Source organism: Cercospora beticola, chromosome 10 (genome assembly GCF_033473495.1).
Source record: "Cercospora beticola chromosome 10, complete sequence".
Taxonomy (NCBI): Eukaryota; Fungi; Ascomycota; class Dothideomycetes; order Mycosphaerellales; family Mycosphaerellaceae; genus Cercospora; species Cercospora beticola.
This window is the reverse complement of record NC_088944.1, coordinates 152605-178650: the sequence shown is the minus strand read 5'-3', so window position 1 is coordinate 178650 and position 26046 is coordinate 152605. Positions and strand designations below refer to the sequence as shown.

At 33.7% G+C, this 26046-nt stretch overlaps 3 protein-coding genes across 3 annotated transcripts; 2 read left to right on the top strand and 1 right to left on the bottom strand.

The window, feature by feature from the left end:
• Positions 1-12902: 12902 nt before the first annotated feature.
• Positions 12903-14118, bottom strand: RHO25_013160 (uncharacterized protein; the record flags this gene model as incomplete). The annotated part of the gene is made up of 2 exons (XM_065603661.1): positions 12903-13437; positions 13523-14118. 2 exons carry the CDS (start codon positions 14116-14118, stop codon positions 12903-12905), a joined length of 1131 nt encoding a protein of 376 aa, XP_065459733.1.
• Positions 14119-18839: 4721 nt separating this feature from the next.
• Positions 18840-19931, top strand: RHO25_013159 (uncharacterized protein; the record flags this gene model as incomplete). Its single annotated transcript, XM_023605019.2, has 1 exon — positions 18840-19931. The coding sequence occupies one exon, from the start codon at positions 18840-18842 to the stop codon at positions 19929-19931; it is 1092 nt and encodes a 363-aa protein (XP_023448468.2).
• A 2027-nt stretch (positions 19932-21958) lies between these two features.
• On the top strand, positions 21959-22694 carry RHO25_013158 (uncharacterized protein; the record flags this gene model as incomplete). Its single annotated transcript, XM_023605020.1, has 2 exons — positions 21959-22622; positions 22678-22694. The coding sequence occupies 2 exons, from the start codon at positions 21959-21961 to the stop codon at positions 22692-22694; spliced, it is 681 nt and encodes a 226-aa protein (XP_023448459.1).
• Positions 22695-26046: the final 3352 nt, after the last annotated feature.

The window sequence follows — 26046 nt, the reverse complement described above, 5'->3', positions numbered from 1 at the left end:
TTATAGGCTTTAATAGCTCTTATATTAGGCTCCTAGAAGAGCTATATTTTAGTAGTATTAGGAATATATCTAATAAATATAGTATCTTTGCTTCTATTTATAAGTTTATCTAATTTTATTTCTACTAGCTAGAACTTAGAATCTATATAAACTACTACTTTATAACTCTAAACTCTAAAGTATAATACTAAGAGTTAAATATCTAAAAAGGCTTCCTTAAGTAATACTTTAAATCTATTAATTTCTAAGCTACTAGAAAAAGATTTCTAATAACTATATAAGCTACTAAGACTTCTAGCTAGAATTTAATAGATATATAGGTATCTTCTAGTATTACTCTTATATAGTTTTTAGAGGTTTAGATTAACTTCTTAACTACTCTATTCTAGATAGAGTTATATACTTTAGTTATATAGAAGAAAATTCTATATTTCTTCTTCTACTACTTTAGTATAGTAAGAAGCTCTCTTACTCTATTACTTCTTATAATCTAGAGAGAGTTTCCTAATTATAGCTTAGCTTTTATCTTCTAGTCTTTAAGAATACTTAGTATATTTTCTTTAGACTTTATTAGGAAAGTCTATTTCTTTCTTAAGAAGTTATTAATAATCTTAAGCTACTATTTATATTCTAATCTTAAGATAGGTAAAGAACTATAGATATTAATAGAAACTAGAAATAACCTTTAGAGTTTCCTTTTAGTTTCTTTCTCTCTATATTTCTTTATTTTTACTAAGGAATATACTCTATAAAGTTAGTATTTCTTTAGAATAGGAATCTAAGCCTTTAAGTTAGATATTTTATATAGGTTTCTAAGAAGACTTTCTCTAAAATATATAAGTCTTCTATACTAAAGCTTCTACTATTCTTAGATCTTTTCTTAGACTTTAAAGATATAAGCTTTATTCTTTTATTTTTAATTAAAGTATAATATTATAAGCTCCTATAATATATTATTAATCTTCTTAATAAATAGTACTCCTTCTAATAGTTTTATTTAGATAACTAGTTTCCTAGATAATAAAATAAGTATAAATTTTAGTAGTTAAATACTATACTACTAGCTAAATTAGCTCTAAGAAACAAGATTTACTCCTAGACTAAGTATAAAAAGAATATTCTTAAGAATAATCTATTTTCCTCTTTTCCTACCTATTACTATATTTCCTATATATATAGCTATTAGATAGCTACTTCTAACCTTAATCTACTTTTTCCTTTAAAAAGATTTTAGTTCTCTAAAAAGTAATTCTTAGTTAGTTATATATAATAAAGTATAGGAGTTAAGTAGCTATTTTAATAGTATATACTTACCTTTTGCTTCTATAGTTAAGTATATAACTTTATTAATATTATTATCCTCTAATAGAAATTAAGATACTTTAGATACTATAGAAAGCTCTATATCTTTTTAGATAGTATATACTTTCTTAGAAAACTTCCTTAAAGTTTATCTTTTCTTAAGAGATTAGACTTTTAAGTTAAGTTTCTTTACTATTTCTTTTAATACTTTTCTATCTAGTAAAGATCTTCTTCTAAATATACTTTCTCTAGATAGTATTCTTCTCTTCTCTACTCTACTAGCTTATTTTAAGTTAATAGTTTTCTTAGCTTTATTAAAATATAGATACTTAGTAATACTTCTAAAATACTTCTTCTTATAGAGATAGTATTTTAGCTTTATACTTTAGATCTCTCTTCTTTTAGTAAATATTACTATTTCTTATAACTAGTATCTATACTATATTAACTTCTCTACTTTAAGAAGTTAGAGGATTTCTTTAGAGTCTAAGTTCTTCTAAGCTTAAATAGTTTACTTTATACTCTTATACTTAGCTAGAAGTATAAAGAGTAGATACTTAATTCTTATATTAGGAGTTTTATAGTATAACTCTTTCTAGTTAATCTCTATAATTCTTCTTCTAAGATTACTAAAGTAGACTTATAATTTCCTAATTATATCCTCTAGTTCTATTTTAAAAGTTATAAATTCTTAGATAATAGCTATTATATATACTTATTAGACTTTACTATATTTCCTATATAGCTTTATTTAGATATTATATACTCTTATCTTATTTATTACCTTATCTTAGTTATTTATATAAAGACTTTCTATTAGGATATAGATTACCTTTATATTATTCTTCTACTATTTTAAGCTAAACTCTAAAAATATAGTACCTTTCTCTTTACTTAATAAAGCTTTAGATACTTTAGCTTTAGCTAGAGTAGATACTAATAATCTCTTTAAGTCTAAGATTATCTAGAAAATTTCTTTTCCTCTAAGTATATTCTTTTATAGCTTAAACTATAGTCTCTAGTTCTCTTTTATTAGAATTAGTATTCTTCTTTTATCTAATTTACTTATTAAATCTATTTCTATAAAATTAAATAAATAAATCTAAACTCTAGAAATATAAGCTCTTTTAATCTAATTAGTAGCTTCTAGATTTCTATTTTCTTTAGTTACTAAAACTCTTCTTTCTTAGCTAAGATATCTAAGAACTCTTCTCTTTTATAGAAGTTAGTTAAGTTCTTAAATAGAGAACTTCTAAAAGATCTATCTTCTTAGAAGAGTACTACTAGCTAGTTCTAAACTATTAGTAGTACTTAGTACTTAGGCCTAGTTTTATCTACTTAGATACTATAGTCTAAAGCTAATCCTTTCCTCTTTATACTTCTTTAGTATACTTCTCTTTTAAAGTAGAGTATACTTTACTAGACTTTTCTCTATCTTACTTATTCTTTAGGAACTTCTAGCTTATAACTAGGATCTTCTAAAGCTTTAAAATAGTATAGATAGGATATATCTCTAGTCTCTTTTATACTCTTTTCCTACTTCTCTATCTAGTTAATACTATAGATCCTATAAGAGGTAATATATATTACTTTAAGAATAAGAAAGCTAACTCTTTCTACTTAGAGCCTCTCTATAAACTCGGGCTTATAACCTATTAAATTATATTCTTATAGGTACTCGTTAGATAGATATAATATAGTAGAAGTAGAGATAATAAGTAGGAACTAACCGAGTTAATTATATTAGTTAGTTATAGGTTATATCTTACTTCTAAGATAGGTATTAGCTAGGTTATATAACCTAGTATTATATAACCTATATTACCTAATCCTAATCTCTAAAGTATCTCTTAGAATATCTAACTAGACTATACTTTCTAATAATTCTACTTATATAAACTATTAAGAGTATATAAGTATAATATATATCTTACTCTACTTATATAGCCTATAATAGCCTCTTTCTTAACTATATAGTAATATAGCTATTCTTCGGGAGACGTAGATATAGGTAACTCCTACTAGGAATTAGCCTAGAACTCGTTATATAAAATAAGAAAGCTATATCCTCTAGCGCTTAAAGAATAATTAATTTCGTTCTTATAGCTTTTCTACTAGTACGATATATTTTATCTTTAGTCTATCTATAAGACCTACTTTAGAATTATTATATTAGTACGATATATTTCTAGCTTCTTACTAAAGAATATTAAGAGTAAGTCTAGTAAGTAAGTTATATTAGAAGTTATAGATAAAATAATATTATAGAGTCGGCTATCTAGATTCTCTAGTAAAAGTATAAAGCAAGAATTCGTTAAGATTACTAAAAATAATATAGAGAAGTTTAAGCCTAAGATTATTAGAGTCGTAATAAAGTACTAACTTCTATATAAGAACTTTTACTAGAGTTCTCTACTAATAATTAGTATAGGGAATCTAAGTATTAAAGTAATAAGAATAAGCGAATATATTATACTATATATAGCCTAGATAAGAATAGTAATATTATCGATATATAATATCTTATATAATATAAGTAGATAAATAGGATCGTAGACTATAAAATATAAAGAGTTACCTATATAAGTAGATATATATATACTATATCGTTACTATATATAAGCGAACCTATTTTAGATATAGAAGAGACTATAATTATAGGCTATATATTATAACCTTATACTTCTCGAGCTATATTAACTTTCTAAGCCTATATTAACCTATATATACGTATCTAATAGTATCCTTATACTCTACTATCCTCTTCTAACTATAATAGCTCTAACGTATAAGTAAATATCTAAGTACGTACCTACTATATAAGTCTATACTATAAGGTCCTATAATATAAAACTATTCCTAGAAATATACTATTCGTACCTTTACTATACTAGATTAGGTCTCTAAGTAGTAGTAGCTAAGTTACGTATTAGGTCGTTAGGAATAGTAGAGATAGAGCGTTTATTACTAAAGTAGCCGAAGCGCGCGTAAAGCGTTAGAGTCTTATAGAACTTAGACCTAGTATTAGATATTATAGTAGCGCTATATTCTATTAGATAATTAAGCGAAATTAACTATATACTTCCGATCTATATAGTAGCTAGCTATTAAAGACCTCTTTACTAAGCTTAATATAATAAGAGTTAGAAGGTTCTCTATATACTACTACTAATTCTATATATATTAACTATAACTACTCTAATATATTAGCTTTATATAGGCTTATCTAAGCTTATTATCGATTACTCGAGTATTAACGCCTTCTAAAACTATTTTAGTACCGGCTCTATACTTACTAGATATCGGTATATAGACTAAGAGGAAATCTCGACTATAGTAGAATATATTATTAGAAAATCGAGATAGATCTATATACTCGAAAAGACTATTTAAAATAAGGGACGGCTACTAATATATATCTACTATATAAAGTAAGAACTTCGCGAATACTATAAGAATAATATACTAACTCTTATCTTTAGTACTAGTATAAACGAGTTTATTTTAAAGGAAGTTCTCTAGGACTAGAACGTATATCTAGAGATCTATAACCTCGTTAGTAGTAGTTCTTTCGTATATAACCTAGTTAATACTATCTTCGAGTAGAAAATTTTTATTTTCGACTATCTTTAAATAAGCTTCTTATAACTTACTTAGAAGAATTTCCTATAAACGATAATAAAGTATATTTTAAAATATATACTCTTAGGTATTACTATAATATATAAGAAAAGTATTATTTATAATAGTAGAAGGACTCGTATACTAGTCCGGTTCTTAAGCTAGCCTAGTAGTAGATATAAAAGCTAATAATATTATAGTTTAGATAATATTATCTAAGTCTAAATAGAAGATTACGAAAGTCTAAATTATAGATCTCGAGGACTTAGCTTACCTACGCTATCTAGAATTAGCTATTATAGGTACGTAGGTCGGTAATATAATATAGTAGAGTCTAGAGGCTTATATAATAGAGCCTATATATAAGCTATTAGATATATTCTCCTTTAGCTTTATTATAAGCTTTAATACTTATATTAGTATTAAGATTATATAGATTATCTATCTAATAATATCGTAGTATATCTATATAATAATCTAAATATTACTATTCGTAGTAGATAAGTCTAAGCTACTAGAAGAGATCGAGCTATTAGCTATTATCCTTAAGTATTAAATTTTATACTTTATAGAAGAGAATAATTTAAATATATTTCTATAATATTTAGGCGATAACTCTAAGTAGACCGAAATCTTCTAGGTAGTAATAAGCGTATTTATAGAAAGTTAACCTAGAAGACTATTCTAACTCTAGGAAGAAATAGATATAGATTAAGTAGATTTATTTAGAAGCTTTATTCTTAGACTAATAAATTTTAATCTAGCGAAAAGATTAATAGTATAGTAGGCTCTAGATTATAAGTAGTTTAAAAATAAGATACTTCTCTAAGTTTAAGATTAAAAGCTAATATATAATATCTAAACGTAACTAGTATAAGCGCTTTCTAGCTAATAATAGCTCGATTATACTAGGATCTAATACTATTATATTCTATATCGCCTAGCTTTAGCTATTACGAGTAGCTTCTAGCTATACTAGTTTTTAGCTATATATAGATTATAGATTATTTCTATTAATATAGTAGCGTTACTTTTCGCTAGATTAAATAAAAGATTCTAGTAGATATTAAAGATAGATAATAAGCTAGCTATAATAGTAGAGAAGAAATAGTAAGAAAATATAAGAAGTATATTAGTATCTTACTATAGATAAATTAGATTACGAATACCTTAATATTAGAACTATATATAGAGTAACTAATTTAAAAAGTAGTATAGATCTATACTTTATAGTCTATTAGATCGTTAGGCTACTTATTGCTATTCTCTATACTATCTAGTTTCTATTTATATTAATCTATATCTTAACTACTATATTAAAGCCTTACTATAAAGCTCTATCTTCTATATAGTATAGTATACTCTAATACTTCTAGAAGCTACTTTAAGTTAAAGAATTAGTTAATTAGAGCTTAAATATCGTATACTTTATAGAATAGCTAATTAAGAGAACTATTTAATATATCTTAACGTTTAGCTCTTTCTAGTTTACTTAAAATTAGATAAAGCTATTATAGATAAGAACTTTCTCGAATATATTAAGTAGGATATAGTAACTATATTAAGTCCTTCTAAGTCCTCTAGAGGCTACTAGTATACTATAGCCTAGGAATATTATCTAAGATATATAGGCGGCCTATTATAAGCTCGAGCCTTAGACTATAATTATCTAGATAGTAAGTAGAATAAGTCGCTTAATTAACTCGCGCTAACTATAATCTTTCTATAACTAGTAGTTAGTATAGATTAAGAAGTACTCTAAAGTCGTTCTAGCTCGAAGAATATATAATCGTCTAGCTAGGTAAGTATAGGCTTACTATATAATAATTAAGCGGTCGAGTAGTATATAAGAATATATAGAATACTAATATACTTAGTAGAACTATCTATATAGGAAAAGAGAGATATATAAAGCTATATTAAAGTAAGTATAGACTAGGTACTAGAAAGAGTAGCCGATTAATAATATCCTATAGTAGCTAAGAGGAGCCTATTAGGATACTATATAAATAATATTAGCCTAGGTAATTAGCTCTCTAAGTAGTAAACGTTAGCGAGTCCTTAGTATATTACTTATCTTTATACTATCTAAGTATACTAGTAACTAGAAGCGCCGAGTAGAAGTAATAGATACTATCGCTACTCTTTATAAGTAGTAAGAGGTAATATAACGTAAAGTTTACTAGAAGAAAGTAGCCTAATCTATTACTTTCTATAAAGAGAACTATATAATAGTAGACGCAAAGAAGGCTATTAAACTAGATCTAATCTAGATAGAGTATCTACTAACTTAATATATCTTTTATATAGGTAACCTAGAACTACTCGTTTCGTATTATATAAAGTAGTTCTAGGACTATAGTAGCCTAAAGAGGTACTTTTTCTAGAAGTACCTATAGTATTATAATATAAAAGAGTATATAAGCTACTTATACTCGAAGTATAATAATCGATAGCTTAAGTATATAGATTATTTATAGAACTATATAGTAAGAGTATATAAGACGTTAATATAAATATCTTTTTAGATATAAGTACTAAATACTTATTAGCTATAAGTAGTTAGTTAGATCCTAGCTCTAGGCGCGGCTAGAGTTATTTATAACCTATATAATATAATACTATAGCGCTTCTAATAAGGTTAACGAGCCTTACTTACTAATAATAGATTATCTTATATAAATATAGCTTTTTCTATATATATTACTTAGAAAAGCTATACGAGGCGTAGTCTACTAATTATTATATATAAAGAAGTCGGCAGATATAGTATCTAAGTCGTATACTAGAACTCGGGAAAATAAATCTGCTTATTAGGAAATTTACTCGCTTACGAAGCGCTACGTTTTACTAGTACTATACGATACGAGATACTAACTTTTAGCTTTTCGTATAAGTATATACTAACGAAGCTAGCGTTTATATAAGCGTCGTAGTCGCTCTTATAAATATCTATAGTCCTAGGCGTTATTAGTCGCTCTTATATATCGAAGCTATAGAAGTAGAGCTAATTTTAAGCTCTTATAGTATATATACTATAGAACGTATTATAGAGATATATATAAAACTAGTTATAAACGATTACGAATAGCTAAATAGAGTAGTAAGATAATATACTTAGTATCTTTACGTTACGTACTAGAAAGACGTTAAAGAGACTAGAAGAGTATTTTAGAAGTACTAGAAAATAGAATATTCTATAAATAATATACTCTATACTCGATCTATAAGCTATAGACCTCGAAAAGTAGCTAAGCTATTTAGTATTTCGAGATAATATATTAGGAGTAGAGGTCTCTAATCTCGTATAGAAGTATACTCGTTCGTCTAGTATAGTAGTAAGTACTAGCTCTACTATATAAGATAATAATAATACTTTAGTAAACGAAGTACTAGCTCTAACTATCGACTAAAGTATTCTTCTTCTTAATATTATATCTACTTTAAACTATAGCAGAGGCTAAGTTATAGTCTAAAGACTATTATAATCTACTCGATATTATCGATAGATTACGTTTAATAGGTATTACCTACTATATTAACCTCCTATAGATTATTATTTATAATAATTAGTCGGTAGGAAAGAGCTCTATACTAGAAGTAATCTTAGGCCTCTAATTTCCTACTAAGGATAATCTATATATACGCTTCGCTATAGAACTAGTACTTCGCTATAATAAGACTATAGGTATTAAAGTCTCGATTATTCTAAGTCTAGATTATAACTCTAAAGAATATCGAAGCCTATTATAGTTTAACTATAAAATTAATATTATTAACTCCGATCTCTCCGGTCTAATTAAATAAGCTAAGTAAGCTATAGGCTTATCCGATATAAAGGTATTTAGTAGTAATATACTCTATATCGAATTTAAGAGTCTAGAGTAACTATACTTAACTCTCGTAGACTTACCTAGCCTATTCTATATAGATAACTAGGAATAGTTAATAGATAAGGCTCCTATTATTTATAAAATAGTACGAAGCTATATAGAAAAGCCGCGGAGTATTATCTTAGCTATAGTTTCTATAAAGAGTAATTTTACTTTATAGGAAGTTACTAAATACTCTCTCGAGCTCGACTCTTATAGCGTATATACTTTAGAGTTAATTACTAAGCTAGATATCTTATCTAAAGAGTTAGAGAGCAAGATAGTATATATTATAATAGCCTATAATAAGGACGTCGTCTTTCGACTTAGCTAGTATATTTTAAAGAACTATAGCTTCGAGACCTACGATATATCTATAGCTATATATAACTTATAGGAATCTTAGTTCTTCGCGGCGAGCGTATAGGTATCGCTAAACTCGAGTATAGTTAGTATCTAATCCTTAAGGTCTCGATTAAGTAATATACTTAAAACCTAGATCTTAGAAAATCTCCCTAGTCTATATACTAATATTATTTCGAGAATAGAAGAGTATAAAGCTCGACTAGAGTAGCTCGGTAAGCTCTATAATACTATATAGTAGTAGCGAAGCTATCTATAGTATATAAGCTAGAAGTTTTTAGTATTATTAAAGGTAGCTATTAATAGAGTATATAGCGATAGCTTCTTTAGGTATATATATATAAAGGAGGGATAATAGAAGCGCCTACGTACTATCGTTTAAAATAGACTAAAGGACTTTATAGAGAATATAAAGTTAAAAAGTTATAGCTAAGTAATTATCGAGAATAATAAAGAGTCTAATAGCGATTACTATTATATCGAATATATACGAAGATTAGATTATATTACTTCTATAAAGAAGCTTATATATTATAGTAGAGAAATAGAGCTACCTAGTATATTTAACCTAGAGATTATTAGTAAACTCTTTAGAGAATAATACTAGCTATAGTAAGGACTTATTATAGAAGTCCGTCGCGATATCTTATAATATATTCGATAGACTATAAAAGCTATACTCGAGGCAGTTGCTATTACTAATACTATTAACGCGTTATTTACTTTTATTAATAGAGTAATCGATAGTCTTAGATATAAGATAGAAAGAAAAGTAGATAAGATACTTCGGCTATATCTTACCGGATACCTAATTACTTATAACTATTACCTTATTAGTAATATTTAAAAAGTTTAAGCTAGCCGGCGAAAATAGGGATTAGAGCGCGTAATCTCCTAAAAGTTTAGATTTAATAGTAACTTCTAACTCGATAAAAGTAATATTAAAAACCTTATCTAGATCGTCTAAGAATATAAGGAAGTAGATATAGAGTATTACGTAAGTTAGCTTATAGTAGATTATATATAGGTATACTATAAAGTATAAAGGTTTTAGATTTAGTATTCTATACGTAGTTAATAATTATTTTAGATAGCTATAAAGAATTAGGTCGATAGTATTAGTATATATATTATTAAGGAGCAACTTATATAGAAATTACCTCCTATATTCGGCTATAAAACAATTAAGTAACTTATAGATACCGATATAAATTACCTAATAGTAGAAGAATCTAATAATATAAGCGATCGTACCTATACTCTAAAGAAGCTTAATAGTCTAATAAAGGCTTCGAAAGAGCTCGAAAGCCTCGGTAAGTATCGTCTATAAACGTATAGTATATTCTCTAAGATAAGTTATATTATATACTAATAAGCTATATATTAGCTTCTATTTATCCGGCTTAGGATCGAGAGTTAAATAGTATAGTAGGCGTAAATAGTACGTCGCCTATATCTCTAGAGTCGTAATTAATATTACCTATTAGCGAAGTAGTTAAAATAGATAAGTATATAGAAGCGATAGAATCTCTAGTAATTATATTAGTATAGAATAGTTTTAGAGAAGTATTAGTATTACTAGTAAAAGCGAAGAAGAAACGTAGCTCTAAGAGTACTAAATAAACTATCTTCGAATAGTACTAAGAGTAATATATAGGTAGGTATCTACTATATCTAAAACGATAACTTATAGTCGACTAGTCGAGATTTAGTTAAAGTATCGAATATTATAGTATTAGCTTTAATCTTACTCTATATCTTATATTAAGAAAATATAAGAATCCTATTACGAGTAAATTTATAGATACTATAAAGTATATAATATAATACTTATTTAGAATAACTCTTAGACTATATATAGAGTTCTTATTAAAGCTCCTATAGACGAGCTAAGCTTTAGATTAGGTAGTAGTAGCTATTATCTCTAAGCTTTAGCTACCTCTATAGTTACTACTATATAGGTTATACTATAAAGTACGAGAATTACTATTACTTCTTTAATAGCTATATAACTACTCTTAGTAAATTAATACTAAATAGTAATATATAAGGTTCTAGTAAATTAGTATTATTAATAAATATACTTACTAAACGTAGTTTTAAGCTTAGCTTTAGTTCTAATAAAATTTACTACTACTATAGTCGAGCGATTTTCTACTATCTACTCTTCTATATATAGGTTACTAAATTCTCTCTCGATATTCTTAGTATAAGTAATACCTATAGTAGCGATATAGCGCTAACTTCTAATAGAAGTACTATACTCTAGGTAACGAGTCTACTCTATAGGTCTACTATATTTATCTATAAAGAATATTAGTATACTCTATCGGCTAAAAAAGAGAGTAAACTATCTTACTAATAGTAAAAGGATAGCTATTAGTATAGTAGTACTAATAGCTAGTAATACTAAACTCTCTCGATATAATAGTTACTACTATACGTATCTTAGCGCTACTAATAGACTTATTAAGTATCTTACGAATGCTATTAACTTTAGAAGTAACGCTATTAGTCTAGCTTAGGAATATATAATAGATCTCTTTAGATTAGTTAAGATATAAGACTACTTTACGCTTAAGAGCCTCGCTCTTCTATAAGCTATTCTAGTATTAGTAATAATCTTCTACGAAATAAATAGTAGCTTACCTATTTCTATCTAAAGCTAATATTATACTATAACGAGAGCTATAAAGTAAGCCTAAAAGATATAGCTCTTAGTCTACTAAAGAGAATACTTCGATTTTATAGTAGACTTATAGAAAGAGTCGTACTCTATACGATATTTGCTTAGGTTAATCGCTAATAGTTTAGCGCTACGCTACTAATAAGATATATTCTTCTAATTTCGTACTAAGTCTATAATAATAATAAGATTATACCGAAGGCTAAAAGTAATTACTAAGAGTATACTATAAGTTTATAGGATACTCTAGTCGTACTCGAAATTCGGTATATCTATAGTCTAGCGTCTTCGAATAGACTCGATAAGATCGCGAATATATTAGAATAGCTACTTCTCTATATATATCTTATTTATAAAATTCGTAATAGTATAACGAAGCTTAAGAAAGGTAGAGTAGTAGCTTATAGTCGAACGATAGATAGTAGTAGCTAACGTACTAGGACTAGTAAATAAGACTTTAGTAATTAAAGAAGTCTACCTAATAGTCTTTAGTAGTTCTCTTTACTTCTATTAAAATTTTTCTATAAGTAGTAGATACGTCTAATAGAACTAAGCGATAAACTTCTTAGTATTTTCGTTAAGTAATACTTATTAGATAACGCGTCTATACCGAGTAATAGTACGAAGATAGCTATAGTAATTAGAGTAGGTCTTAAGATTCTTATAGAAGAGAAGTAGTAGATTATCTTTAATAGAAACTAGTACGCTTAGATAGTCGACTTCGCCTATATTATAATACTTAGAAATGTCTATCTAGCTATCGAGAGTCTCTATAGTAAAGATATACTTATATAGAGGAAAGAGATAAGGCGTCTCGTCTAGATCTAGCTCTATATATATCTCTAGCGTATAGAGATCTACCGTGCTATCTCGAACCTCTTCTATAGCGCAAACTTAGTAGAATTTCGGAGAAGGGCATATCTCGCCGCATATCGAAGGGCACTAATAACCGTAACCTAAAACTTTCTTGCAACGCTTAGAGCAAGGAACCCTATCGCACGGAGCGCCGCAAGGCATCTAGTACTCCGCGTGTTCGCAAAACGAAGGGCACTTCTCTTCTATACAAGGCGTACAAGGCTCGTAGCACTGCTTTTGGCACGCAGAATGAATGCAGCGCACCTCGCAGTTAGAAGAGCAAGGCGGGTAGGGTTCGCCAGTATAACACTGCTCCGGGCACGAGTGAACGCAGCTAGTAAAGCTCCTGCCGCACCTATGAGTGCACTTGGCGTGATTGATTGTATCACTCTTGCCTTCATGATTCCGCGGGCGGCATTCAAAGCACGCTGATTGACAATTATGACCGCATTCCAGCGTCGATAAGCACCGCTCCTGGCAGCAATATCCTGGATCATCGACAGCGATATGACAAGCAACGACGACGTCGTGCCCGCAACCAGGAACTTGACGCTCAGCGGGCTCTCTGCATATATATCTGGCCGTGTCTTGGTACGACCAGCACGGCATCCTAGTAACGTGATGTCCGCAAGGTAGGGTGATGTCACATTGAACAATAATAGCGCACTGGGCCTCGCATTCATCTCCGCAGGCTCTCTTGCAAGGATGAGTGCAGCCCTTTCTCGGTCGAACGCAGTCCTTCAAGCAGTGGACTCCATTGTGCAGGCTCTCTGCATGACATTTTGACGGACAAGCATGACTACAAGGCAGTTGCTTGCCGCACATGAGATCGCAACCTGCTTCTGGTGCCACACGAGAGAAGTCCTCTGGCTCCGTGACCTGCATAGCGGTATCGGGGTGGCGAGGGCAGGATAGCTCCAGAACAGTGCCAATGTTGCCCTCGGTCCTGAAAATCTCCAGGATTCGTTGCCACATTGGAACACTCGATGCGGTTGCCGAATTGCCTAGGATATACATACCGTGTTTCGCACGAGAGAGCAATACATTGATTCTATTGGGGGTCCGCAAGAAACCGCAGTTGTTGCTGTCATTGCTGCGAACCAGAGAGATAATGACCACCTTAGCTTCTTCTCCTTGGAAGTTGTCGACAGTGGCGAGTCGAATCGCTTGGAGCAGTGTGCCCTTGGTCATGGATATACGGCGACGTGAAGAATCAGCGGCCAGAGCCGGTTCCACATCCTTCGTCGCATCTTCTTGAGCCAATTCATCGATGTCTCGGTCGTTGAGGATGATGCCGAAGGAGTTCTGGAGCTTCTCCTTCAAGTGCCGCAGCTGGCCTAAGTACGGTGTTAGTACCGCAATATCATTTGCGGTATAGACGCCTTGCTTCTGGAGATGGCCGACGAGAGCAGCGACCATTTCGACCTCGTAGCGGTTGGTACGAGAAGCCGACTGCATCTGAGTTCTCTTACTATCTTCTTTCTTTTTATAGTCTATCTAAAACAGTCTCTTACGCATTCCCACGACTTCCGGATAAGTCTTTACTAATTTAGTATCTTGCAAATTAGGATATAATATAGAGCGGATAAGCCGCGATATATATAGGTATATACGTTACTAAGTCTCTAGTATAACGTATAGAAGACTATAGATATTTTCCTAGTAAAAGTAAATAAGTCGCTCGAATAGAGATATATCTAGTATAATTTAGTTACTATAGAGGTTCTCTATAGAAAGGTTATAGTTCTATACTTTCGGCCTTAGTTACTAGTAGTCTCTAATTAAAATAGTATACTCTAATAATAGTAGTATAGTAGTAAGAAGATAGACTTCTAGAACTTCTCTAGTCTTCTTTACTATAAGAACTTTAGATCGAAGTTTAGAGAGAGTACTAAGCTAACGCGCTAGTCCTATTATTATAACTCCGACGATATTTATATTTAATAATACGCGTAAGTTAATATTACTATATAGAGATTCTATTACTACTTTATTATAGTTAAATATTATAAGCTTAATCCTTAGATCTTAATAAATATAGGAAGTAAGCTCGTCTATCTATAAGTTATATAAAGCCTTATACTCTTCTCGAGTTATATTAAAGAGCTTTACTATTCTACTATATAATATTATAAGACTTCGATCTTAAGTAAAAAGTAAGACCGAGCTTTCTTTCTACTAGGTCCTCTAATAGGAACTTATCTTCTTACTATAAACGATAATAAATCTATCTTTATCTATATTCTAAGATAGCTAAGTATAGAAATATAGATACTTTATATTAAAGAGAAATATAATTTCCTTCTCGAGATTATATAGAATAGAATAGAGACGCTAAACTAATTAATTAATAGCTTAACCTAATTCCTTAATCGAGTGTTTTAAGTCGAACTAATACTTACTTTCTATTTTTATAAAGCTATACTACTAAGCTAATATATAGAGATTAATATCTATAAGGTATTTACTTCTAGAACGAGAGCTAATATAGACGATCTAACTTATTCTAGCGTCGAGGAGGTTTTCTAGAAGTTAGTCTAAAGTATAATTAGTATAGTAAATATAAATAATAGGTCTAAGATTAGTAGTATACTTATTATCTAGAAGCGCCTAGAGGATCTTTATACTAGTATACGACTTCCCTACTCTAAGAGGACTCTAAATTAAGCTAATTATATAAGTAAGTATATATTATATAGCCTAGAATAAAATTAGTAGGAGACGTAGAATATATAGTCTTAACTACTTACCTCTTACTATATCTTATTAAGTCTACTAAGCTCTAGTATAGAAGTAATACCTTATAGTATATTATCTATATTATAATACTAGTTACGTAAATTTTCTAGAAGTAGGCTATATAAGTTATATCGAAAGCTACTATATACTAAGTATACTAGTCGACGTAGCTCTACTCTATTAGTATTAGGTATAAGAGCCTCTATAAAAAATATATCGAGAGATATAGCTATACGCTAGAGTATAGAAAGTATCGGTCCGAAAGTAGATAGTAGAACTCTAGGAAATTTAATAAGAGAGTAGTAAATCTATTATAAAGATAAGTAACTTTTAATAAAGTCCGATACTATAAATAGCTCTATTAAAGTAAGCTAGGTAGTAACGAATACGTATTTATAGTTCTTCTATAGTATATACTACTTATAAATAGAAGGTTCGGTCGTTTTAAGCTTAGATAGAGCTAGACTAAAGTCGAGCGAGTAGATAATAAGAAATATAGCTTCTTAATTTATTTTCTTACTCGATAATAGTAGATAGATTAAGGACTTAAAAGCAAGTCGCTAAGACTCTTACTACTAATCTTCGCGCTTCTTAGAGGACTTACTATAGAGTAGTTAGAGCTACTAAAACTATAAAATAAAAAGTAAGCTCTTTTTAGTATTAAATATTATATTATAAAGAGAGACGCTATAGTAAGTATTTATATAAACTCTTTACTCTAAAATTCGAGAAGTATCTCCTATACTCTACTAATAATAAAGTTAAGCTTTAATAGTATCTTTTAGCTATTCTACTATATTTTCTTATATAAAGTAGAAATTATAATTAATTAAGCTAGATAGACTATAAATATACTATAGGTTCGGGTCTTTATATAGTAAGTATTCTATCCGCTTACTTAAGATCTCTTATAAAGTTAGTAGGATCTCGATATTCTAGATATTGTTACTATTATTATTATAACGAGGTCTATACTCGGATAAAGTACTTAGAAGATTTTAATCTACTATAAAAGTAGTAGTAGAATCTAAACTAATATAACTAGAGATAGCGTAAGTCTCTAATAAATTAATTACGAGGTATAGTATAGTCTTAATAGTACGTAAGTACTACTTAGCGGCCCGACTTAGATTAGAAACGTCGAGAAGTAAGACTAAAACCTTAGTAGTAGCTTAGAGATTTATATTAGCTATAGTAGAGCTATTCTATTCGAGTACTCTAGTAAGAATAGGAATTATAATTTTAATATACTTATAATCCTTCTAAGCTAATAAGTCTCGTACTAGTATAGTAAAAATATTAGAGCTCTACTTACTATTAATACTATATAAGGTATTAAGAAGTATAGTATACTAAGTCTCGACTACTATAGATTATAGTATAGTATCGTACGAGAGTATTCTAAAGTAAAGTAGTAGAAAGATAGCTATAAAAGCTTCTAGCTTATTATTATCTATATTTTTGAAGTTCTAGTTAATAATCTTATAGATATAAATAAGGCTATACTTCTCTCTAAGTATAGAGATAACGAGCTATATATTATCGGTACTAGATTTAAGGAGTTTAAGCGCTAGCTCGACAAATTTTACGAGCTTATCGTCTCTAAGTAGTCGGCTCTTTCTCTTCTCTTTTAGAACGTAATATAGCTACTTCTTTAGCAAATTTGTATAGTCGTTATTATTTGAAGGTAAGCTATTTAGGTAACCGCCTTTAGCGCTAGATAAAGGAGCAGATGTCTAGCGATTATAGCCTTTCTAACTAGGAGTAGCGCTATTAGAGGAGCTCAACTTGTGCTTGAATCTGCACCTGTCGCCATACGGACACTTCTTGCCGGTCTCGAAAAATTTGCAGACTCCTTTCATCATCTTGTGCAGCCGATGAGGCTGTCTGTTAGCCAGTGCTGCTGTGATCTGGAACAGTAGCCTCGGGACTCAGAGAAGAGAAGATAAGCAGCTTTTCTTGAGCAATACGAGATTGGCCGAATTAGCATTGACTCCTCCAGGTCACTCTCTGGTCAACTGGATTACTGCAAGCGCCGCAGTCGCTTGTCATCATGCTGCAAGTTCGAAACACTGAATGTGGAACCCCAAATTCAGTGCATTACATCTGGCTTGCGCAAACATCTTTGAATGGAGGGAGGATGCCAGGAATTCCTATTGATTCAGCACTCTTCCCTACGGCATTGAGCTTTCCCACTATGCATGACTTGCTGCTAATCGTCCTGGAGACAGCTAGTTGTGTTTGCTTTCAGTTGTGTGCTCGCAGCCTCGGAGCCTACAGCATGCACGCTTTTGCGGCCAGCTGCACTTGAACCCACTTCTGCGATACAGATGCATGAGGGCGAACTGTGACCATTGGCGACCATGCAAGCTCGTAGACACTTACGGTCGCCCTCATGCAGCATACCCACGTCGCATGCTGTGCATCCCTACGTTGCACGCCAGCTTCGCAAACGCCGCAATCTGTTCACCCGACCCCTCCCCGGGGTCAAGTGGTCCGGGCAGCAGGCGCTACTGGCGAACGTTCTCGCACGCAATCTGTTTGCCCTTTGTCCTCGAAGAAGTTTTTTGCTGCTCTTGCATCTGCAGGTGGCCAGCGCGCGCGACAGTGTTAACTTACAACTCCTCTCTCGTCCTGCTAGCTCGCAAAAAGCGCTACTTCGCAACTCCTCCGCAATCTTGGTCGCTTGGTTCTCAATTCCGCTAATCGATGACGCACACTCTCGCGCTCCCAGGAGCTACTGCGGCTGAATTGTGCTAGTTGATGGACACGGCACATACTGCAAAAGGTGTGTGCTGTCTCCTGGATGGAGGTCGAGCTGCAAGCATGCGAGGATTAAGTGAGCTTTGATATTGCGATGAGCATGCTGCCTCGAGGGACATAACGGATGTGCAGACAGTCAACGAGCTTCTGCCCCTGGAACAAGCGAGTCTTTTCAACGCGCCTTTCCGTCCCTTACCGGCATGCTTTGTCTTGTCTCTGCTCGCTCGCGCGTCTTGCGCATCTCATGCTGTGAACGGGTCGTTATGCGACGCATTACAAGACTCCCCGATAAACAGCAGCTTGGTAGGGCAAAGGTGTGTATAGCGGCTGGAAATTATGTCGACCAGGATTCGCCTGTCAATACATGAAGGCCTAGCACACTGTTCCGAGTCTTTTCATGTTTTCGGCAATGCTTCAAAGCGCACCAGGACGACCACGACATTCCAGAAGTGGTGGTTGCACATTCTTCGAAATTTCAGCGCCCCATTGACTCTAGCGTCGGATAGATGTTTCTCCGCCGTCACAGTCGCACGCGCGCCGGCCGGCCTTAGGCCATCACCTCTTAGACCTCCGTGATAATCAAGGTTGCCCGAGTTGACTGCGCCCTCGCCTCCAGGACATCCATGTGCCTCGCGATCATGGGAAACAATATTTCAGAAGTGAATCACGCCTCGCCTCGGCACGTCTACGCGCTGCGGGTAAAGGGTTTTTGTCATGCGCAATGCAAACTATCAACCAATGATTTCGAAGCTTTTCACTGGCAAGCATGGCTGTCACAGAGCGACCATGTTCTTGCTCTGAAGGAAGGACATGCAATCTCATTCTATCCTGGATTCCTCAGAATTGACCAAAGTGACGCTGCACCGATGTCCTTGTGGGCCAAAGTCGATCGTAAAAACTTCGAGAACGATTTAACCAGCCTCGTTGCACATGGCAAGTATCAAGATCACAGTCTATTGGCTGAGGTGGACAGGCCGAGACGCGTGGAAGGAGCACAGATCGAAACAGCGCTTTCGGAAGAAGACGAACGCCAACTTGCTGATGATATCGCCTTCTTGACTTGTGTGTCGCAGGGCCGAGATGGGGTAACGGCAGCAGCGGTACAGCAATTTCCCAACAAGCCATTCTTGCGGGCAACAGTTTCTGCCAATGCGGGCATACCAGAAGCTACAAAGACTGCAGTTCAACGACTGTTCGCTCACCTTGAAGAATGGTCGCGGGGGAAGTCGACGAGGAAGGACACTCTGTCGAAAGTCCAGACCACGCTCGTCACCCTTCACCGAGACCGCATCTTTGATCGACTCGGCATTGTAAAGAAAGCAGGAACCATTGGGTGTGGGATAGAGAAGTCCGTTGAGATGATTTTGTCACAAGCAATGTCCACAGGTTCCCATGATGAGGAGCAGCTTGGCTTCCATCGGCGTCTCAAGAAATTTCAGCAAGCTCTCCAGCAGATCATGGCCTCGCAGGTGGGCGACGAAGAACGAAAAGATTTCATTCGGCTTTTGCGGTGCGCCAACAAGCTGATGTACTTCCAAGATCTGATTTCTGAGCACTTTGGAGTGGACTGGATGCGACAGCTGCGTGCTCTTGCGAACTATCACAGAATCTTTCATTATCTCATGACATTAGCGACCCGCGCGAAAGCCCTGCAGTACTTCTTGTCTTATTTGAACTATCGCGTCTCAAAGTTTGGCGCAGTTATCATGGTTATTTTACGCGCAATATAGCCTGCAACGATGTCTCGGGAACGGATAACGTCCTTTTTGTTAATGCCGCTAGGAAGCTAATTTCTATATCCTCGAAGACGACTTATATAGCGCCTAGGACTTTATCTATACTACTAGAATCTAATCTCGAGGCAACCTAGTCTTAGTACTATAGGATAGAAATTCTACTCCTTAATAATAATATAGAGGCTATAGGATTATTTTCTATTATTACCTACTTATAGAACGACTAAAACATCGCTAAGCTCTACTATAATACTAAGAACGAGGCTATATATATCTCTACTTATAAAATGTTTTATAAAGAACGAATTTTACTTCTAAATTTAGTACGCTCTACTCGTTTATTATACTATCGTATACTTTATATAATAATAATTAAGTCTACTACGGGCTATTTATTAGTAGACTATATATCTCCGAATTTACTACTACTTAAATAGCTAAAACGAGGATATTATCTATACCTTTATAAACCTTTAAGTACTCTTAGCCTCTAGATATACTACTACGTCTCTAATTATTTTATTAGTAGGTCTACTAAGATTAGCTAGAGAGATTCTATTATACTCTAGAGCTACGTAACGTATCTTATAGTATTATCTAACTAGGATATAGTAATATAGTAATATAGTAATACTAGGAAGCTAGAAGGTAATCTTAGTACTACGCTATTCTAGAATCGGAGGTTTCGTATTCTTTCTATAGATATTGCCGAAAGTAGACTAGTATTAGGTAGCTATATCTACTATATATATAGAAGTAATACTTATAGCTTATAGTATAATATAGAATTATAGCAAATACTTATAGTACTAATAATCTCTCTATTTAATAAGTATATATTCTATTCTAATTTCGGAGTACCTAGTACCTACTCGAGCTCTCTTATATATATATAAGTAGAACTCGAGGTAATTTAGAGAGAGGAGTTATAGCGCTTTAGAAACTTAAATAGTAGACTTACTCTTATTACGCACTAATAGGCGTACTACCTTAATATAGTAGACTTCTCGTACTATTAGATTATAATACCTAGGAGTATAATAAAAATAGTATAGATATAGACTTTAGACGATACTTATACTAAAGCGCATATTTTTAGCGATCTTTAGTTAAAGCTCTCGTACGACTTTTATAATCTCAATCTACTTAAAAGGTACTTTTTAGCCGGGGACACTAATAGCCCCGACCGAGAGGGCCACCGAGGGCTCGCTTAACTTAGCGACTCTCTTATAGGATTTGTCGTAATAAGTGACGGAACAGAGCGGAACCTTCCCCGAGGTAAAACTCAAGACCTTATATTTGATCTTATCCTAACGCACGGAATGTAGCTATATTGCAAGCATCATTATCTGAAGTTCGAAGCAAAGAACACTACGGCAGAATCGCGAAAGTGCTTCGTCTTGACCAATGGCTAAAGCTTAGCGAACGTCAAGTCCACAATGGCGTTCAGCTAACTACTCTAAAGAACGTTGTAGCGGCGCTCGTTGGAGCTGTCTGGCTAGACTCGCACAGTTATCTTGCCGTACTGAAGCTGATGATACAAATGGGGTAAGTCGAGGAAATGGCGAGGCGTGGAAGTCGACTGAACCCACAAACTAGATTATTGAACAACGCGTATCATCATAACGAACAACAAGCGGCTGCGCAAGTCCATGAGGAACGACATAGCGATTACTGGTCACTTTTGACGGAGAGTGATCGAACAGTTCCGGATGCAATCCAGCTACGATCTCCCAATTCGCATGATTCGCCAATACAGATGATGAAATCGTATCATACCCCCGGCGAATGCGGACCGAAGGGAGCAATTCCTCTCCGGCTGCAACGATTGGCATTCGCCCACCCAGAGCCCTGGAGCTGTATCCATGCAGATGGCAAGCCTTGAACCCTCGTCGATAGAAGGGATATCACCTTCAAACGACAACGGATCTCCCACTTCATGAGTTCAGCTGCCGCTATCCGAATCTCGAGAGCTAGACACATCGGACAAGCAACAGGGGTCGGCAAATACAGAAAGTATTATGGGGTCATCCTCGTCCATGCAAGAATTAGACTCGGACGAGGTCGAAGGCACTCAGCAAATCTCGGTCACACCTTTATCCTCTGCAACGTCGCAAAATCCATCAGGAACGCGAAACTATGGCGGCGTTCGAAAGCCGCCTGGACGAAAAGACAACCGTAAGACGCCAGGAAGGCCTCGGGCAGACAATCCCGCAACGTTAATCGAGAATTACATCAGTTCGGAGGATAGGAAGGGTCACGATGCGCAACGGCGTGCAATGGTCTTTGCTGCGATGCGGACCTACCAAGCCATGATTCTAAAAGTTCCTGGCAATGGAAAAGCTGGGCTAGCTGCACTAGCGATCTCAGTCGGTGACAGCTCGGCGCTCTCCATCCTCAAAGCTGCAGTGCAGGGTCTGCGATCGCAAACTCTAAGCGATATCATCCGCATAGATAGAGCAATGACTATCTCAGAGCGTCTTCGTGTGATCAATCGCACGGACTGCTGTATCGAGCTTCTCCGATTGATGCGTAATTATCACACCGTGGCGCTGTGGAGGGATATCACGACTACCAAATGGGGTGGGGTGGATGCATTCGTGGTCAGTACACCAGAAAGCCTTGCCTCGGAGGTCCCTAGAGCTGGCAATCCCCTGCATATCATAAAGGCTCATGTCAGCCAAGGTATGACCAGCTTTGGGAATGCTATGGAGGGCGCTGAAACACCATGTATCGGCAGGCGTCTACGAAAGTTAGGCGAAAGGTTAGATCGACTCGTAAGAGCTTGGGGTGAGGGAGTCTTATTGCTCCTTGGCCAGACATTGACGGAGACAAGGTCAGCTGTGTCCCCGTCATATCCTGCTATCCCTGCTGATCGTTACGAACAGAATCTTGGAACCACGTGACGGAGATTTCTATCGACTTGTCGAGCTGATGGACGTCTCTGAAGGTGCGCGAATTCGAGAGATTAGCCATGTAGCGGAGCGAATTCTTCAATATTTCCGGACCGAACCTTCACAAGCCGCTCGGCTGGTATTGGAAATTACTGATGACGAGATACTTCGAGAGATTCCGCGACTGTCTCATGACTTCGTGGATTTACTGAGACCTTTAGCCGAGGATTCGAGGTCGTCATCTTGGTCCCACCTCTGATGGGATCGGAGCACTGTAAGCCATGACCCGGCACGGCACCATCGGCCCAGCAACGCAGAACACGACAGTATATTGGGCTCTGATACGGCTTCTTCTGGCTGAACCGTTGACAATCATGCGTTATGGAAAATCTACCGTGAACATTGCAGAGGAAAAATCGTGGCTCTTCTCTCGCCTGGTGTTATTGGGTTAGAGCTATGCACGAATGCTACTGATGATTGCGCTTTGGGCATTCCTCAAGCAGAAAGCATTTGCACCTCACAGGATCATCTGCGCGGAAGACATTTTTGGCACAAGGGGACCAAAACACTCTTGCAGCCCGAACAGATGCGGCGACGGGCCATTAAATAACTCTGACAGGACCTTCGGGTTGACTGGTAGAGAAGGGGGTAAGAGCAATGCGCACCTCGTCAACTCCCAACGCGTGGGCTCTATACATGACGTCAAGGAGCCACGAGCAAGATTTCACTTACGCGCTGTGCGCATAGCGAAGTCTAGCAGAGAGAGCCCATGTGCTTCACATCGAGTGTGCTCTTTGCGCCTTCATGTTCTCGATACCTAGTACCCACTTTCCTTTCTGCGATTCGGGATTGTGGATGGGGAAGTAGACATACTTGAGCGACGGAAATCGTAACATCATTACGCAGTGCACCAGGATTGGTCGCTGGTCCAATCGATCGCTTCGCGTCTGCTACAATCGTGACAAGATGAACGGCTGCTACACTCCTCGACTGGCAGCGTCTCACGCATACATTTCGTTTCATAGTTCAAGCTACTGTGTGTGGTGGAAGCGGACAGAGTTTGTCGTGCATAGATAGATAGATAGATAGATAGAGTTTATTCCGCCCGGCGCTAAGTACCTAAAGGGCTCACTACGGATATTACGTAATCGCTTTTGCTTCCCGAAAACTTCCTAAACTCCTAATAGCCTATTTAGTTTATCCTACCTTAGTCTATTTTCTTAGTTCTTCTATTCTATATAACTAGAAACTTATACTAGGTTAGTATACTATAAGCTCTCTTAAAGCTACTTCTCTAAGTTTTTACTATCTTATCTTTAGTAAGTAAAGCGTATCTTACTATTAGTATAAAAGTATATTATAAGGAAATAGTTAGTAGAAGTAGATATAAAGTTACTAGTATTATATACTTTATATATCCTAGTTAACTATTTTCTAGCTAGAGTAAAGTTAATATAGTAAACTTTCGAGATAGCTTATAGCTATTATAAACTAGATAGTTACTAAAACTACTTCTATTATAGGTTTCTACTTCTTATTATCTAATACTACTTTTCTTTTAAAAAAGAAAAAGAGATTACTTCTTATAGTATCTATATATTATAGTATCTATAGTCGGAGATTATTCTATAGATAGTACTAGAATAAGAAATACTTAATAGTTTTATTTACTTATATATATATATACTAGTCTTTTATTATAAGCCTATTAAAAAATATAAATATACTCTAGTAGGCGACGATAATAATACTAGAAGGCCTCGAGGCCTTCTAATATATAATAACTTCTCTCGACTAATACTATAATACTATAAGTAGAGAAAAGAGCCTAGAAGATAGAATTTATAACTCTAACTCCTAGGCGGCCTAAATCTACTCGTAACTACTTCTCTCTAGCTAATAAGGCTAGAAAATAACTACTAATACTAATACTCTAAAACTAATAATCTAAAAGAACCTAAAAATACTTATAGAGTAGATCTAGAGTTATCTCGATATCTAGATAACTTTTTCTTTCTTTCTAACTCTTTTTCTTCTCTAATAGATCTAATAGGCTCTTCTCTATCTCGCTCTCTACTAGGAAGAGTCCTAGACTCTTTAAGCTATCTAGAATACTCTCTAGAGCTATCTAATACCTACTACTACTATTTCTAAAATATAGGCCTAGATAGTCTAAATTAGATATATAATACTAAAGCTCTAGCTTTAAGTATTTATAACTATCTTAGTAAGAATAGAAAACTAAAAAGAAAGGGAGATAGTAAAGAAAATAAGCTATAAAGAACTTAGAAGGAAACTAGGAGTATAGTAGTTTAAAGCTATATAAAAGCTCCTAAGTAGAGACTTTAAAGTTATTCTCTATAGAAAAGAAGAGAAAAGTAGACTAGAGAAGAACTAATCTTAGCTTAAAGCTATATACTTAGAGGCCTAGATAGAGATACTAAGTACCTAGGTAATTATATATAGTATTAGAATATTCTAGAAGCTAGAGAATATAAATAGCTAGATCTAGCTCGACTAAGATAATCTTATCTAGTTCCTAGATAAGCTTAAAATTAGAAAAGCCTTTTAGCTTAAGAACTAGAAAGTAAAAGGAGAGACTAACTTCTTATTAGTAGTAATAGTAGTATAGAATAGATAGACTATAAGAGAAATATATAGAAGAGATATTACTATTAAATTAATATAGTATATAGTAGAACTATACTATCTATAGTAGAGGATTATATAATACTTTAAGTATAATAGCTTTAGGTATATTACTATCTACTATAAGGCTATAGAAGAAATATATAGAAACTATATAGAGAAGTATAGGATAGATAGCTATAAAGAGAAGAAAATTAAATACTATAACTATAAGAGAGACTATAAGATATACTCTCTCTAATATAGCTATAAAGCTACTATAAAAGCTAAGGTAAGAGTATTCTTAGAGTAGTTTAAAAAGTAATAGAAAGTAGCTTTAAGCCTAATATAAAGAGATAGTACTATAGAACCTATAATTCTTAAAAGGAAAGCTCTACTAGCTAAGCCTCTATAGAGAGATATTAGATATAAAAGTAGGCTACTAGGTACTATAGTAATAGTAATAGCTAGTAGGAGGCAAGTAAGTAAGCTCTATTTTCTTTCTATATAGAAGAATAAGAATATCTAAGAGGTAATAAGTATCCTCTAGGAAGATATAGATATTAACCTAATTAAGCTCCTCTTCT